Source organism: Cyanistes caeruleus, chromosome 36 (assembly GCF_971803275.1).
Source record: "Cyanistes caeruleus chromosome 36, bCyaCae1.hap1.1, whole genome shotgun sequence".
NCBI lineage: Eukaryota > Metazoa > Chordata > Aves > Passeriformes > Paridae > Cyanistes > Cyanistes caeruleus.
In genome coordinates, this window is record NC_141737.1 from 160490 (window position 1) to 177841 (window position 17352).

Consider the following 17352-nt stretch of genomic DNA (forward strand, 5'->3'; position numbering starts at 1 on the left):
GCTCTACAAATATATTTATATAAAAAAAAGGTCTGCGCCCCTCCCCCGCCTTTCGCCCTTTTTTAATCATTTTCCTCTTTTTTTACACAAAAATATTCGCAGGGGTGGGGGAGGGATGGGGTGGGCGGGGCACGAGGCGGCTCCGCCCCCCGCGGATCTGATTGGATGAACGGCATGTGATTGGCATGCGGGAAGAGGCAGGGGCGGGGCCTGGTGCTCACAGACCACACCCCCCTGGTTTGGCCACGCCCCTTTTGGCAGCTTCCACCTCAGTGCAATAAAATTGGCTCCGCCCCCCCCGCGGCTTTGGCCATGCCCCCCTCGGCACAGGCTCCGCCCACTCCTTCTGGCCACGCCCCTGGCACGTTTGGCTCCGCCCCCGCTGGGGGATTTTGGGCAGATTTTGGGGCGGATTTTGGCGGATTTGGGGTCGGGGTCACTTGGAGAGTTTGCTGATGACCCTGATGAGCGCCGCGTTCTCGTCCTTGAGCCGCTGGTTGTCGGCCCGAAGGTCCGACAGGGCCTGGGGAGCGTCCGGGGGTCAAAACCCGCCCCCCAAAACCCCCCAAAATCCCCCCAAAACCCCCCCGGGGCACACCAGGACCCCCCGGGAATGGGGAATGGGGGGCTCGGGGTCCCCCCGGTCACCTTCAGCTCCTCCTCCAGCTCAGCCGCCTTCAGCTCCAGCGCCCGGCGCTCCTGGGACACAGCAGGGCCAGAGGGAGGGGAAACGTGAGGGGAAATGGGAAACGGGGGGGGAAACGTGAGGGGAAATGGGAAACGTGGGGGGAAATGTGGGGGGAAATGTTGGGGGAAAAGGAGAAATTGGGGGGAAACGTGAGGGGAAACGCGAGGGGAATGTGAGGAGAAACTTAGGGAGAAAAATGCGGGAAACATGAGGGGAGAAAATGGTGGCCGGCGTGAGGGGAGAAAAAGGCGGGAAACCGTGAAGGGAGAAAAAGGCGGGAATGGTGAGGGGAATGGTGAGAGGAATCATGAGGGGAATCGTGAGGGGAAATGGTGAGGGGAATTTGAGGGGAATCATGAGGGAATGTGAGGGGAATCGTGAGGGGAAATGGTGAGGGGAATTTGAGGGGAATCATGAGGGAATGTGAGGGGAATCGTGAGGGGAAACATGAGGGGAATGGTGAGAGGAATGTGAGGGGAATGTGAGGGGAGAAAAGGGCGGGAAACCATGAAGGGAGAAAAAGGCGGGAATCGTGAGGGGAATGGTGAGAGGAATCATGAGGGGAATCGTGAGGGGAAATGTGGGGGGAAATGAGAGGGGAAAAGGGCAGGAAACGTGAGGGGAGAAAATGGCGGCCGCCGTGAGGGGAGAAAAGGGCGGGAAACCATGAAGGGAGAAAAGGGCGGGAATGGTGAGGAGAATGGTGAGGGGAATGTGAGGGGAATGTGAGGGGAATTGTGAGGGGAATTGTGAGGGGAAATGGTGGGGGGAAATGAGAGGGGAAAAGGGCAGGAAACGTGAGGGGAGAAAATGGCGGGAAACCGTGAAGGGAGAAAAAGGCGGGAATGGTGAAGGGAATGGTGGGAGAATCGTGAGGGGAATTGTGAGGGGAAACATGAGGGGAATGGTGAGGGGAATGTGAGGGGAGAAAAGGGCGGGAAACCATGAAGGGAGAAAAAGGCGGGAATCATGAGGGGAATGGTGAGGGAATGGTGAGGGGAATGTGAGGAGAATCCTGAGGGGAATCCTGAGGGGAATGTGAGGGGAATGGTGAGGGGAATGTGAGGGGAATCATGAGGGGAATCCTGAGGGGAATCCTGAGGGGAATCATGAGGGGAATCGTGAGAGGAATGGTGATGGGAATGGTGAGGGGAATCGTGAGGGGAATGTGAGGAGAATCCTGAGGGGAATCCTGAGGGGAATTGTGAGGGGAATCCTGAGGGGAATGGTGATGGGAATGTGAGGGGAATGTGATGGGAATGTGAGGGGAATGTGAGGGGAATCGTGAGGGGAACGGTGATGGGAACGGCGCCGAAGGCCGCGGGGCAGCGGGCGGGCAGCGTGAGGCGTTTCGTGTGGCGTTTTTGGGGTGACTCACGAATCTCTCCAGCTCCAGCCGTGCCGGCCGCTCGGCGCTGCGCTCCTGCCGCTGTGGGGAGGGAAAAGGGGGGGATGCCGCGAGTCTGGGGGGTCCCGGGCAGCCCCCGGGGCCCGAGGAGGGAGCGGCCACGGACCTGAGTGACCCTCTCGAGCTCCAGCCGGCTCTGGGTCAGCGCCAGCTCCGCCTCCTGCAGCTGCTCCCGGATCCGCTCGTTCTCCTCCCACAGCTCCTGGAACAGCTGGGGCGGCCGCGGGGAAGGTTCCGGAATGCCGGAATTCCCCCCGAAACGCGGCCCCGCCCCCCCGGGCCAGGCCCCGCCCCCCCAGCCACGCCCAGTTACCTGCTGGTAATCGAAGGGCGGGGCCGGGGGGGGGCGGAGCCCGTTGGGGGGAGCAGGGGCACGGCTGTGGGGGAGGGGAGGGGGTTGGGGGAGGGGCTGCGACTGCAGAGCCCCCCCCAAATCCCCCCCAAATCCCCCCCAAATCCCCAAAATTCCCCAAAATTCCCAAAAATCCCCCCTGGAATTTTTACCTGGGTGGGGGAGGGGCGTCCTCGGGCCCATCGCTCTCCGAGCCCTGGGTGGGGGAGGGGTGCAGAGGTTGGGGGGGGGTTCAGGGGGGTTTTGGGGGAGGGGGCTCCTCCTCCCCTCCCCCACCCCCCACGCCCCCCCCTCACCTGGGACAGGCTCCGCCCCCCCGGGGGCTTCGGCGGCTCCGGCCCTGAGGGACCCAAAGGGGGATTTTGGGAATGGGGGAGGGGTCGGGACCCCCTCGGGACCCCCCAAATTCCACTGGGGGGGGGAGGGGAGGGTGGGGGAGGGGGGCATCACTCACCTTTGGTCACCTGCGCGGGGGGGGCGGGGGGGGCGGGGAGCCGCGGGGGGTCCTGGGGTGGGGGAGGGGGGGTGAGAGAACGGGGAGACCCCAAAAACCTCCCCGGACCCCCCGAATCCCCCGAAGACCCCGCCCCAAACCCCAAAATCCCCCGGGAATCTTCCCAAAACTCCCCCCAAAATCTCCTGGGACCCCCCAAAAACCCCAAATCCCCCCCCAGGACCCCCCAAATCTCCCAAATTTCCTTGAAATTCCCCCAAAATCCCCCCCAGGACCCCCCAAATCTCCCCCAGATCTCCCAGATTTCCCCCAAAATCCCCTCCAGGACCCCCCAAATGTCCCCAAATTTCCCCCCTGGGGAACTCACGGCCGGGTCCCGCCTCCCCTCGTCCCTGATTGGCTGCTCCTGGCCACGCCCCTCGGTGGCTCGGCCAATCCCCTGCTCCGCCGCCCTCAGCTCCGTCAGGGTCACGCCCTGGGTGGGGCCGGGGTCACACAGGGGTCAAAGGTCACCGAGGGGTCACTGAGGGGTCACTGAGGGGTCACTCAGGGTCACTCAGGGGTCACTCTGGGGTCATTCAGGGGTCACTCAGGGGTCATTCAGGGGTCACTCAGGGGTCATTGGGGTCACTCAGTGGTCACTCAGGGGTCACTCAGGGTCACTCCGGGGTCACCTGGGGGTCACTCAGAAGGGTCATTTTGGGCTCACGGGGTTACTCGAGGTCATTCAGCGGAATTCGTGCTCGGGGTCACTCGAGGTCACTGCAGGGGTCACTTGAAGGTCACTCAAGGTCCCTTAGAGGTCACGGGGTTACTTGTGGTCATCCGAAAAATTTCTGATTTATTTTTTGGTCACTCGAGGTCACTGCAGGGGTCACTTGAAGGTCACTCAAGGTCACTTAGAGGTCATTCAAGGTCACTTAGAGGTCATGGGGTTACTTGAGGTCACTCGATAAAATTTTTTATCTTTTGGGGTCACTTGAGGTCACCCCAGGGGTCACTTGAAGGTCGTTCAAGGTCACTCAAGGTCACTCGAAGGTCATTTGGAGGTCAAGGGGTTACCTGAGGTCGTTCAGTAAAATTTTTGACTTTTTGGGGTCACCCCAGGGGTCACTTGAAGGTCACTCAAGGTCACTTCAAGGTCATTCAAGGTCACTTAGAGGTCACGGGGTTACTCAAGGTCATTCGGTAAAATTTTGGATCTCTTGGGGTCACTCGAGGTCGCCCCAGGGGTCACTTGAAGGTCACTTAGAGGTCATTTGGAGGTCACGGGGTTACTTGAGGTCGCTCGGGGTCTGGGGGGGATTTTGGGGAGATTTGGGGGGTTTGGGGGGGCCTGGGGGGGAACTGGGGAGGTTTTGGGGTGTCTGGGTGGATTTTGGGTGGATTTCAGGTGATTTTGGGGTATTTTGGGTATTTCAGGTGATTTTGGGGTGATTTCAGGTGATTTTGGGGTGATTTTGGGGTGTTTCAGGTGATTTGGGGTGATTTTGGGGTGTTTCAGGTGATTTCAGGTGATTTTGGGGTGTTTCAGGTGATTTGGGGTGATTTTGGGGTGTTTCGGGTGATTTCAGGTGATTTTGGGGTGTTTCGAGTAATTTCAGGTGATTTTGGGGTGTTTCAGGTGATTTCAGGTGATTTTGGGGTGTTTCAGGTGATTTCAGGTGATTTTGGGGTGTTTCAGGTGATTTGGGGTGATTTTGGGGTGTTTCAGGTAATTTCAGGTGATTTTGGGGTGCTTCAGGTGATTTCAGGTGATTTTGGGGTGTTTCAGGTGATTTCAGGTGATTTTGGGGTATTTTGGGTAATTTCAGGTGATTTTGGGGTGCTTCAGGTGTATTTCATCCCTCACCTGCGTGGCTCTGGGTGTATTTGGGTGTATTTGGGGTGATTTTGGGGTATTTGAGGTTTTTTTGGGTGTTTGGGGTGTTTTGGGTGCATTTTGGGTGTTTTTGGGTGCCTCACCTGCGTGGCTCTGGGTGGCTCTGGGTGTATTTGGGTGATTTTGGGTGATTTTGGGTGATTTTGGGAGATTTCAGGTGATTTCGGGGTGATTTCAGGTGATTTCAGGTGATTTTGGGTGTTTTTGGGGTGTTTTTGGGGTGATTTTGGGGTGATTTCAGGTGATTTTGGGGTGATTTTGGGTGTTTTTGGGTGCCTCACTTGCATGGCTCTGGGTGTATTTGGGTGTATTTGGGGTGATTTTGGGTGAATTTGGGTGTTTGGGGTGTATTTGGGTGATTTCAGGTGATTTTGGGGTGATTTTGGGGTGATTTTGGGGTGTTTTTGGGTGTTTTTGGGTGCCTCACCTGTGTGGCTCTGGGTGGCTCTGGGTGTATTTGGGTGATATCAGGTGATTTTGGGGTGATTTGGGTGTATTTGGGTGATTTCAGGTGATTTTGGGGTATTTTGGGGTGATTTCAGGTGTTTTTGGGTGTTTTTGGGTGCCTCACCTGCGTGGCTCTGGGTGTATTTGGGTGTATTTGGGGTGATTTCAGGTGTATTTGGGTGATTTCAGGTGATTTTGGGGTGAATTTCGGTGATTTTGGGGTATTTTGGGGTGATTTCAGGTGATTTTGAGGTGATTTCAGGTGATTTTGGGGTGATTTCAGGTGTTTTTGGGGTGATTTTGGGGTATTTTGGGGTGATTTCAGGTGATTTCGGGGTGATTTCAGGTGATTTCAGGTGATATCAGGTGATTTTGGGTGTTTTTGGGGTGATTTTGGGGTGATTTTGGGGTATTTTGGGGTGATTTCAGGTGATTTTGGGGTGATTTTGGGGTGATTTTGGGTGTTTTCGGGTGCCTCACCTGCGTGGCTCGCCGTGCCTGCCGCATCAGGCGGCTCCGGGCCTTGCGCTGCGACTCCGACTCCTCATCCCGGGCTTTGGGGGGCTGGAACGGCCTGGGGGGGCAAATCCGGGGTTTGGGGGGGAAAAATCGGGATTTGGGGGGGCAAATCCGGGGTTTGGGGGGGAAAATCCGGGGTTTGGGGGGGGCAAATCCGGGGTTTGGGGGGGAAAAATCGGGATTTGGGGGGGAAAAATCGGGATTTGGGGGAGAAATCTGGGATTTGGGGGGGAAATCTGGGATTTGGGGGAGAAAAATCGGGATTTGGGGGGGAAAATTCCAGATTTCGGGGTGGGATTTGGGATTTGAGGAGAAAATTTGGGATTTGGGAGGGGAAAATTTGGGATCTGGGGAGAGAATCCGGGATTTGGGGGAAAATCTGAGATTTTGGGGGGAAAAATCAGGATTTGGGGGTGGAATTTGGGATTTGGGGGGGAAAAGGGGATTTTTGGGGTGGATTTGGAGAAGGAAAGGCGATTTTGGGGAGATTGGAGGGGATTTTGGGGCGGTTTTGGGGATTTTGGGGCGGTTTTGGGGATTTTGGGGGGTTTTTGGGAGGGTTTGGGGGTTTTTGGGGGGGTTACAGGGGGATTTGAGGGGATCCCAGGGGGTTTTGGGGAGGTTTCGGGGAGATTTGAGGGATTTTTGGGGGTTTTTGGGGGGGTTTTTGGGTGGGGGAGGGGCCTCACCTGCGCAGCCGCTGCTCGGGGGGGTCCTGGGGGGGTGCGGGGGGGGCGGGGGGGCTGTGGGGGAGGGGCGGCAGTGTCAGCTCCTCCCCCTCTTCCAGCCCCTCCCCCTCTTCCAGCCCCTCCCCCTCTTCCAGCCCCTCCCCCTCTTCCAGCCCCTCCCCCTTTCCCACCCCCATTGAAGCCCCGCCCCTTTCAGCCCCTCCCCCCTCCGGGCTCACCTGGGGGGTCTCCGGGGGGGGGAGGGGCGGCCGGGAGCCTCCGGGGCCTGCAGGGGGGGGAGGGGCGTTAAGGGGGGCGTGGCTTGGCGGGAAAAGGGGGCGTGGCTTGGCGGGAGAAGGGGGCGTGGCCTCACCGTGGGCGGGGCCTGCAGCCGCGGGGAGGAGGCGGAGCGGCGCACGGGGGGCGGGGCCTGCGCGGGGGGCGTGGCCCGGGAGTGGCCTGGCCACGCCCCCAGGGATCCGGACCTGCAGAGAGCCCCGGGGGGGGGCTGGGGGGGCGGTGGGGGCGGGGCCGGGCCCAGGCCCCGCCCCTTTCGCCCGGCACTGGGGGGAGGGGGAGGGGCCTTACCGGCAGCGGGGGGGAGGGGCCGTTGGGGGGCGGAGCCTCGGGGGGTTCTGGGGGGGGGAAGGGAGAGGTCAGAGCCCCTCCCCCCCCCAAAAATCCCCATTTTTTACCCCCAAAATCTTCGGTTTTCCCCCAAAATCCCAATTCCCCCCCAAATCCCCATTTTCCCCAAATTCCCATTTTTTCCCCCAATAATTTCCATTTCTTCCCCCAAAATTCCCAATTTTTCCCCTCAAATTCCCATTTTTTTCCCCAAATCCCCCATTTTTTCCCCAAAATTTCCCATTTCCCCCCCCTCAAATCCCTATTTTTTCCCAAAATCCCTGTTTTTTTCCCCTAAATTCCCATTTTTCCCCAAATTCCCAATTTTTCCCCCAAAATTCCCATTTTTTTTCCCAAATCCCCCATTTTTTTCCCCAAATCCCCGTTTTTCGCCCCAATCCTCACCCCCCGGGGGGGGCTCCCCGTCGCTGCCCCCCCCCTCGTCGCTGTCGGGCTCCCCTCCCCCACCCGGGGGGCAGAGCGGGGGGGGCAGCGCCCCCTCCCCCACCCTGTCCCGGGCCTGCAGCGAGAGCTTCTCCCGGGAACTGCGGCGGCACACCGAGCTCCTGGGGGGAAAAACGGGATTTGGGGTGAAAAACCGCGATTTTGGGAAAAAAAATGGGGTTTGGGAAAAAAACGGGGAAAAAAACGGGGGAAAAACGGGGATTTTTGGGGGAAAAATGGGGATTTTTGGGGTCAGAGCTTCTCCCGGGAACTGTGGCGGCACACCGAGCTCCTGGGGGAAAATAAACCCATTTGGGGTGAAAAACCGCGATTTTGGGAAAAAAAATGGGGTCTGGGGAAAAAACGGGAAAAAAAACGGGGGAAAAATGGGGATTTTTGGGGGAAAAACGAGGATTTGGGGTGAAAAATGGGGATTTTTGGGAAAAAAACAAGAAAAACTGGGAAATTCAGGGAGAAAACAGGGAAAAATGGGGAAAAAATGGGAAATTCGGGGGGAAAAATGGGGGAAAACGGGAAATAATGGGGGGAAAATGGGGATTTGGGGAGAGAAAACCAAAGTTTGGGGAGAGAAAAACGAGATTTGAGGAAAAAATGGGATTTTAAGGGAAAAATGGGAATTTTGGGGGGATTTTGGGGGGATTTTGGGGGGATTTTGGGGGATTTGGGGGGTTTTGGGGGATTTTGGGGGATTTCGGGGTCTCACCGTCGGTGCCTGCCCCCCCCCACAGCCGGGGGGGCTCCGGAAGGTTCCGGTGCCGGGGGTGGGGGAGGGGCCCCCGGGTCCTTCTGGCTGCGGAGCTGGGGGTGGGGGAGGGGCGGTCAGGACCCCCCCCCCGGGACCCCCAAAATTGGGGGAGGGGTCCTGGGGGGGAGTTTGGGGATTTTTGGGGGATTTTTGGGGAAATTTGGGGTTTTTGGGGGGAATTTTGGGGATTTTGGGTTTTTTGGGGGAAATTTGGGTTTTTTTGGGTGAATTTTGGGGATTTTGGGTTTTTTTGGGGAAATTTGGGGTTTTTTGGGTGAATTTTGGGGATTTTGGGTTGGATTTTGGGGGTTTTGGGGGGGGTTTTGTGCATTTTTGGGTGGGATTCCGCAGATTTTGGCTGTTGTTTTTTGGGTGGGATTCCGCAGGTTTTGGGTGTTGTTTTTTGGGTGGGATTCCGCAGATTTTGGCTGTTTTTTGGGTGGGATTCCGCGGGTTTTGGGTGTTGTTTTTTGGGTGGGATTCCGCGGATTTTGGCTGTTTTTTGGGTGGGATTCCGCAGATTTTGGCCGTTTTTTGGGTGGGATTCCGCGGGTTTTGGGTGTTGTTTTTTGGGTGGGATTCCGCAGGTTTTGGCCGTTTTTTGGGTGGGATTCCGCGGGTTTTGGCTGTTGTTTTTTGGGTGGGATTCCGCAGGTTTTGGGTGTTGTTTTTTGGGTGGGATTCTGCAGATTTTGGCTGTTGTTTTTTGGGTGGGATTCCGCGGGTTTTGGCTGTTGTTTTTTGGGTGGGATTCCGCAGGTTTTGGGTGTTGTTTTTTGGGTGGGATTCTGCAGATTTTGGCTGTTTTTTGGGTGGGATTCTGCAGATTTTGGCTGTTTTTTGGGTGGGATTCCGCAGGTTTTGGGTGTTGTTTTTTGGGTGGGATTCTGCAGATTTTGGCTGTTGTTTTTTGGGTGGGATTCCGCGGGTTTTGGCTGTTTTTTGGGTGAGATTCTGCAGATTTTGGCCGTTTTTTGGGTGGGATTCCACGGGTTTTGGCTGTTGTTTTTTGGGTGAGATTCTGCAGATTTTGGCCGTTTTTTGGGTGGGATTCCACGGGTTTTGGCTGTTGTTTTTTGGGTGGGATTCCGCAGATTTTGGCTGTTTTTTGGGTGGGATTCCGCAGATTTTGGCTGTTTTTTGGGTGGGATTCCGCGGGTTTTGGGTGTTGTTTTTTGGGTGGGATTCCGCAGATTTTGGCTGTTGTTTTTTGGGTGGGATTCCGTAGATTTTGGGTGTTTTTTGGGTGGGATTCCGTGGGTTTTGGCTGTTTTTTGGGTGGGATTCTGCAGATTTTGGCTGTTTTTTGGGTGGGATTCCGCAGATTTTGGCTGTTGTTTTTTGGGTGGGATTCCGCAGATTTTGGCTGTTGTTTTTTGGGTGGGATTCCGCAGATTTTGGCTGTTGTTTTTTGGGTGGGATTCCGCGGGTTTTGGGTGTTGTTTTTTGGGTGGGATTCCGCAGATTTTGGGGAGGTTTCGGGGGTCTCACGTGGTGCTGGCGCCGCTGCAGCTCCTCCAGCAGGGGCAGGGTCTCCTCGTCCGCCAGGTCACAGGGACGCTGCCCCTGGGGGGACCCCAAAATGTCCCCAAATCCTCCCCAAATCACCCCAAAATGTCCCCAAAATGTCCCAAATCACCCCAAAACACCCCAAAATGTCCCCAAATCCTCCCCAAAACACCCCAAAATGTCCCAAATCCTCCCCAAAATACCCCAAAATAACCCAAAACACCCCAAAATGTCCCAAAATCCTCCCCAAATCACCCCAAAATAACCCAAAACACCCCAAAATGTCCCAAAAACCTCCCCAAATCACCCCAAAACACCCCAAAATAACCCAAAACACCCCAAAACGTCCCAAAAACCTCCCCAAATCACCCCAAAACACCCCAAAATAACCCAAAACACCCCAAAATGTCCCCAAATCCTCCCCAAAACACCCCAAAATAACCCAAAACACCCCAAAATGTCCCAAAAACCTCCCCAAATCACCCCAAAACACCCCAAAATAACCCAAAATGTCCCAAAAACCTCCCCAAATCACCCAAAATGTCCCCAAATCCTCCCCAAATCGCCCCAAAACACCCAAAAATCCTTCCCAAAATATCCCAAAATACTCCAAAATCCTTCCCAAAACACCCAAAATACCCCAAAATGTCCCAAAATCCCCCAAAATCCACTCAGATCCTTCCTAAATACCCAAAAATACCCAAAATGTCCCCGAATCTTTCCCAAAAACCCAAAAATTCCCCCCAAACCCCCCTCAAATTTCGGGTACCACGTTATTTTGGGGGCTCATGTCGCACAGGTGACCCCAAGGACACCCCAAAATCCCCAAAATCCCCCCCAAACCCCCCGATTTTGGGGTACCACGTTGTTTTGGGGGCTCATGTCGCACAGGTGACCCCTGGAACCCCCCCAAACCCCCCCAAATCCCCCCAAAATTCGGGTACCACGTTGTTTTGGGGGCTCATGTCGCACAGGTGACCCCCGAAACCCCCCAAAATCCCCCCCAAATTTTGGGGTACCACGTTATTTTGGGGGCTCATGTCGCACAGGTGACCCCTGGAACCCCCCCAAACCCCCCCAAATCCCCCCAAAATTCGGGTACCACGTTGTTTTGGGGGCTCATGTCGCACAGGTGACCCCCGAAACCCCCCCAAATCCCCGAATTTTGGGGTACCACGTTGTTTTGGGGGCTCATGTCGCACAGGTGACCCCCGAAACCCCCCCAAACCCCCCCAAATTTGGGGTACCACGTTATTTTGGGGGCTCATGTCACACAGGTGACCCCAAGAACACCCCAAAATCCCCTGAAACCCCCCGAAATCCCCCCAAATTTTGGGTACCACGTTGTTTTGGGGGCTCACGTCGCACAGGTGACCCCAAACCCCCCCAAATCCCCTGAAACCCCCCAAATTTTGGGGTACCACGTTGTTTTGGGGGCTCATGTCGCACAGGTGACCCCTGAAACCCCCCAAAATCCCCCCCAAATTTTGGGTACCACGTTGTTTTGGGGGCTCATGTCGCACAGGTGACCCCAAAACCCCCTGAAACCCCCCAAAACCCCCTGAAACCCCCCAAAATCCCCAAAATCCCCCCGAAATCCCCCCGATTTTGGGGTACCACGTTGTTCTGGGGGCTCATGTCGCACAGGTGACCCCCCAAACCCCCCCAAGCCCCCCCAAACCCCCCGATTTTGGGGTACCACGTTGTTTTGGGGGCTCATGTTGCACAGGTGACCCCAAGGACCCCCCGAACCCCCCCAAATCCCCGAATTTTGGGGTACCACGTTGTTTTGGGGGCTCACGTCGCACAGGTGACCCCCAAACCCCCCCAAACCCCCCAGTTTTGGGGTACCACGTTGTTCTGGGGGCTCATGTCGCACAGGTGACCCCCGAAACCCCCCCAAATCCCCTGAAACCCCCCGAATTTTGGGTACCACGTTGTTCTGGGGGCTCATGTCCCACAGGTGACCCCTGGAACCCCCCGAAATCCCCCCAAATTTGGGGTACCACGTTATTTTGGGGGCTCATGTCGCACAGGTGACCCCAAAACCCCCTGAAACCCCCCCAAAACCCCCCAAAATCCCCAAAAACCCCCCCAAACCCCCCGAAATTCGGGTACCACGTTGTTCTGGGGGCTCATGTCGCACAGGTGACCCCAAACCCCCCCAAATCCCCTGAAACCCCCCGAAATTCGGGTACCACGTTGTTCTGGGGGCTCATGTCGCACAGGTGACCCCTGAAACCCCCCGAAATCCCCCCCAAACCCCCCGATTTTGGGGTACCACGTTGTTTTGGGGGCTCATGTCGCACAGGTGCTCGCACAGCAGCCGGCACGCCTCCTCCACGCCCCAGTGCGCGGCCGCGTGCAGCGGGGTCCAGCCGTCCTTGTCCCGCACGTCGGGGTCGTAGCCCGCGGCCAGCAGCAGCCTGGGGGCACGGAGCAGACAAAAATCACAAAAACAGCACAAAATTACATGAAAACAGCCCAAAATTACACAGAAACAGACAAAAATCACAAAAACAGCCCCAAAATCACATGAAAACAGCCCAAAATTACAGGAACAGCCCCAAAATTACAGAAACAGCCCCAAAATTACACAGGAACAGACAAAAATCACAAAAACAGCCCCAAAATTACACAGGAACAGACAAAAATCACAAAAACAGCCCCAAAATCACATGAAAACAGCCCAAAATTACAGGAACAGCCCCAAAATTACAGAAACAGCCCCAAAATTACACAGGAACAGACAAAAATCACAGAAACAGCCCCAAAATTACACAGGAACAGACAAAAATCACAGAAACAGCACAAAAATTACACAGGAACAGCCCCAAAATCACAGAAACAGCCCCAAAATTACACAGGAACAGACAAAAATCACAAAAACAGCCCCAAAATCACATGAAAACAGCCCAAAATTACACAGAAACAGACAAAAATCACAGAAACAGCCCCAAAATTACACAGGAACAGACAAAAATCACAGAAACAGCCCCAAAATCACAGAAACAGCCCCAAAATCACAGAAACAGCCCCAAAATCACAGAAACAGCCCCAAAATCACAGAAACAGCACAAAATTACACAGGAACAGACAAAAATCACATGAAAACAGCCCCAAAATCACAGAAACAGCCCCAAAATCACAGAAACAGCCCCAAAATCACAGAAACAGCCCCAAAATCACATGAAAACAGCCCCAAAATGACACAGAAACACACAAAAATCACATGAAAACAGCCCAAAATTACACAGAAACACCCCAAAAAAATCATAAAAACAGCCCCAAAATCACATGAAAACAGCCCAAAATCCCACAAAAATCCCAGAAAAAATAACCAAAAAATAACCAAAAAATAACCAAAAAATCACCACAAAATCCACAAAAAATCACCAAAAAATAACCAAAAAAATAACCAAAAAAATAACCGAAATATCCCCTAAAAATAACAAAAAAAATCCCAGAAAAAATAACCAAAAAAACCACAAAAAATATTAAAAAAACACAAAAAAAATCCCAAAAAATCCCCCAAAAAATCCCCCCAAACGCCCACGCCCCCCCGTGTCCCCCCAGGTGTCCCCCCAGGTGTCCCCAGGTGTCCCCTGACCTCATGACCTCGATGTAGCCCTTGGCCGCCGCCACGTGCAGGGCGCTGGCCCCGGTGGCCGGGTGGGGACAGTCCCGGAGCTGCCCCGAGTCCAGCCAGAGCCGCGTGTCCCGCAGCATCCGCTCCTCCTCGGCGCGCTTGGCCGCGGTGACGTCCACACCTGGGGACAGGTGACACACCTGAGCACACCTGAGCACACCTGAGTGTACCTGGGGACACCTACAGTACACCTGGGGACACCTGGGGACACCTGGGGACACCCTGAGCGCAGCATCCGCTCCTCCTCGGCGCGCTTGGCCGCCGTGACATCCACACCTGGGGACAGGTGACACACCTGAGCACACCTGAGCACACCTGAGTGTACCTACAGTACACCTGGGGACACCCTGAGCGCAGCATCCGCTCCTCCTCGGCGCGCTTGGCCGCCGTGACATCCACACCTGGGGACAGGTGACACACCTGAGCACACCTGAGCACACCTGAGCACACCTGGGGACACCTGGATACACCTGGACACGCCCTGAGCACACCTGAGCACACCTGAGCACACCTGGATACACCTGGGGACACCTGGGGACACCTGGGGACACCTGAGTGTGCCTACAGTACACCTGGGGACACCTGGGGACACTTGAGTGTACCTACAGTACACCTGGGGACACCTGGGGACACTGGGGACACCTGGGGACACCCTGAGCGCAGCATCCGCTCCTCCTCGGCGCGCTTGGCCGCGGTGACATCCACACCTGGGGACAGGTGACACACCTGAGCACACCTGAGCACACCTGGGGACACCTGGGAACACCCTGAGCACACCTGGGAACACCTGGATACACCTGGACACGCCCTGAGCACACCTGAGCACACCTGAGCACACCTGGATACACCTGAGCACACCTGGGGACACCTGGATACACCTGGGGACACCTGGACACACCCTGAGCACACCTGGACACACCCTGAGCACACCTGAGCACACCTGGACACGCCCTGAGCACACCTGGGTACACCTGGGGGGGCACCGAGTGTCCGGCCACGCCCTGACCTGCCCCTCTCAGGCCCCGCCCCCCCAGGCCCCGCCCCCCCGTGGCCCCGCCCACCCCTGCGCTGAAGCTCCGCCCTCAGCAGCTCCTCCAGGGCCTCGTCCTCGGCCACCTCCAGCGGCAGCTCCAGGTCACTGGTGACGGCAGCGGCGTCGGCGCCGTGCTCCAGCAGGTACCTGAGACAGGTGAGATCAACAGGTGAGGGGTTTGGGGTGAATTCTGGGGGGTTTGGGGTGAATTCTGGAGGGTTTGGGGTGAGCTCAGGGGGGTTTGGGGGTCACTGGTGACGGCAGCGGCGTCGGCGCCGTGCTCCAGCAGGTACCTGAGACAGGTGAGAACAGGTGAGGTCAGGGGAGGGGTTTGGGGTGAATTCTGGGGGGTTTGGGGTGAATTCTGGGGGGTTTGGGGTGAATTCGGGGGGGTTTGGGGTGAGCTCAGGGGGGTTGGGGGTCACTGGTGACGGCAGCGGCGTCGGCGCCGTGCTCCAGCAGGTACCTGAGACAGGTGAGAACAGGTGAGGGGTTTGGGGTGAATTCTGGGGGGGTTTGGGGTGAATTCAGGGGGTTTGGGGGTCACTGGTGACGGCAGCGGCGTCGGCGCCGTGCTCCAGCAGGTACCTGAGACAGGTGAGGTGAGCTCAGGTGAGCTCAGGTGAGTTTGGAGTGAATTTGGGGAAATTTCAGGGATAATTTTGGGGTGATTTCGGAATAATTTTTGGGGATTATTTCGGGGTAATTTCGGGGCTGTTTCGGGGTTATTTTGATGTAGCTCGAGGGTAATTTCAGGGCTGGTTTTGGGTTAATTTGGGGTTATTTTGGGGCTGTTTCAGGGTAATTTCAGGGTAATTTCAGGTTATTTTCAGGGTAATTTCAGGGTTACTTCAGGGTAATTTCAGGGTAATTTCAGTGTTGTTTTGGGGTAATTTCAGGGTTGTTTCAGTGTTGTTTCAGGGTTGTTTCATTGGTAATTTCAGGGTAATTTCAGGGGTGTTTCAGGGTTATTTCAGGGTTGTTTGGGGGCAGTTTCGGGGGTAATTTCAGGGTAATTTCAGGGTTATTTCAGGGTTATTTCAGGGTTGTTTCAGTGTTGTTTTGGGGTAATTTCAGGGGTAATTTCAGTGTTGTTTCAGGGTAATTTCAGGGTTGTTTGGGGGCGGTTCCGGGCGGTTCCGGGCGGTTCCGGGCTCTCACTGGGCGATGTGCCGGCAGCCGCAGGCGGCAGCCACGTGCAGCGGGGTCCAGCCCTCGTTGTCGGCCTGGTTGACGTCGGCGCCGCTCTCCACCAGGAACTGCACCACCTCCATGTTCTCGTCGATGCAGGCCTGCGGCGGCACCGCGGCGGCTGGGGCGCCAATCCCGGCCCGAAACGGGCCCGAAACTGCCCCAAAACTGCCCCAAAACAGGCAAAAATCCCGGCCCGAAACCGCCCCAAAATAGGCACAAATCCCGGCCCGAAACGGGCCCGAAACCGCCCCAAAACCGCCCCAAAACGGGCAAAAATCCCGGCCCGAAACGGGCCCGAAACCGCCCCAAAACCGCCCCAAAACGGGCACAAATCCTGGCCCGAAACGGGCCCGAAACTGCCCCAAAACCGCCCCAAAACGGGCACAAATCCCGACCCGAAACTGGCCCGAAACTGCCCCAAAACCGCCCCAAAACGGGCACAAATCCCGACCCGAAACTGGCCCGAAACTGCCCCAAAACCGCCCCAAAACGGGCAAAAATCCCGACCCAAAACCACCCCAAAACCGCCCCAAAACGGGCGCCAATCCCGGCCCAAAACGGGCCCAAAACCGCCCCAAAACCACCCCAAAAACGGGCACAAATCCTGGCCCGAAACGGGCCCGAAACCGCCCCAAAATGGGCAGAACACCCGACCCAAAACCGCCCCAAAATGGGCACAAATCCCGGCCCGAAACGGGCCTGAAACCGCCCCAAAACCACCCCAAAATGGGCACAAATCCCGACCCAAAACCGACCCAAAATGGGCACAAATCCCGACCCGAAATGGCCCCAAAAACGCCCTGGAACTGCCCCAAAATGGGCCCAAAAATGTACCTGAAATGGCCCCAAAACGGCCCCGAATCGCCCCAAAATCTGACCCGAAACGGCCCCAAAACGGCCCCGAATGGCCCCAAAACCTTCCCGGGGACCCCCAAAGCTCCCACCCCGGCCCCGCCCCCTGCCAGCACAGCTGTCACTCACACACAAACCCCGCCCCTTTCAGCACTGGTCACGCCCCTTTAGACACCACCCAGCCAATCCACAGAGGTGGTGGTAGCGTTAACCCCGCCCCTTTCCGCAGGCTCCTCCCACCTCCAACAAGCGCGGTCCCTTTAAAACTGACCACGCCCCTTCGGCAGAACCCGCCCCTTTTCCTAAGCCACGCCCCTTTCACCGGGCCCCTCCCAACTCCCAGAGGCGGCTTTAAAGATCCCTTTAAAACTGACCACGCCCCTTTCTCCACCCCTTCCCCCCAAGCCCCGCCCACCTGGTGGAGCGCGCCGATCCCGTCCGCGTTGGCCCCGCCCCTTTCCCCGCCTCCCTTTCCCCCAAGCCCCGCCCACCTGGTGGAGCGCGCTGATCCCGTCCGCGTTGGCCCCGCCCAGCAGCGCGCGCCCCCCGCCCTCGGGCGCCATCACCATGGCGCGCGCCTCGGCCAGCTCTGCGCCTGCGCAGACGGCGCGGAACTCGGCCTGGCGCTCGAAGCGCACCCGGGCCGGGCCCGGCCGCTCCTCCCGCGGGGCCGGGGCCGCCGCCGCCGCCTCCTCCCAGCGCCGCAGCTGCTCCCGCCGCCGCTCCCGGGCCGCCGCCGCCGCCGCCGCCGCCGCCATCGCGGGGCCGCCGCCGCCGCCGCTCCGGGGCCGCCGCCGCCGCCGCCGCAGGGGGGGCGGGGCCGGAAGCGCGGGGGCGTGGTCGCCATGGCAACGGCGGGC

At 57.1% G+C, this 17352-nt stretch overlaps 1 protein-coding gene across 1 annotated transcript; it reads right to left on the reverse strand.

The window, feature by feature from the left end:
- Window positions 1-33: 33 nt before the first annotated feature.
- On the reverse strand, window positions 34-17250 carry PPP1R12C (protein phosphatase 1 regulatory subunit 12C). Its single transcript, XM_086871537.1, has 19 exons — window positions 16984-17250; window positions 15608-15738; window positions 14475-14593; window positions 13375-13534; window positions 12046-12190; window positions 8227-9821; window positions 7451-7611; window positions 7007-7053; window positions 6440-6546; window positions 5712-5805; window positions 3270-3377; window positions 2903-2954; window positions 2745-2788; window positions 2601-2644; window positions 2410-2473; window positions 2203-2307; window positions 2067-2117; window positions 649-699; window positions 34-523 (listed from the first exon to the last, which is right to left on the reverse strand). The coding sequence occupies exons 1-19, from the start codon at window positions 17248-17250 to the stop codon at window positions 437-439; spliced, it is 3432 nt and encodes a 1143-aa protein (XP_086727663.1). The 3' UTR covers window positions 34-436.
- Between the last annotated feature and the right edge of the window lie 102 nt (window positions 17251-17352).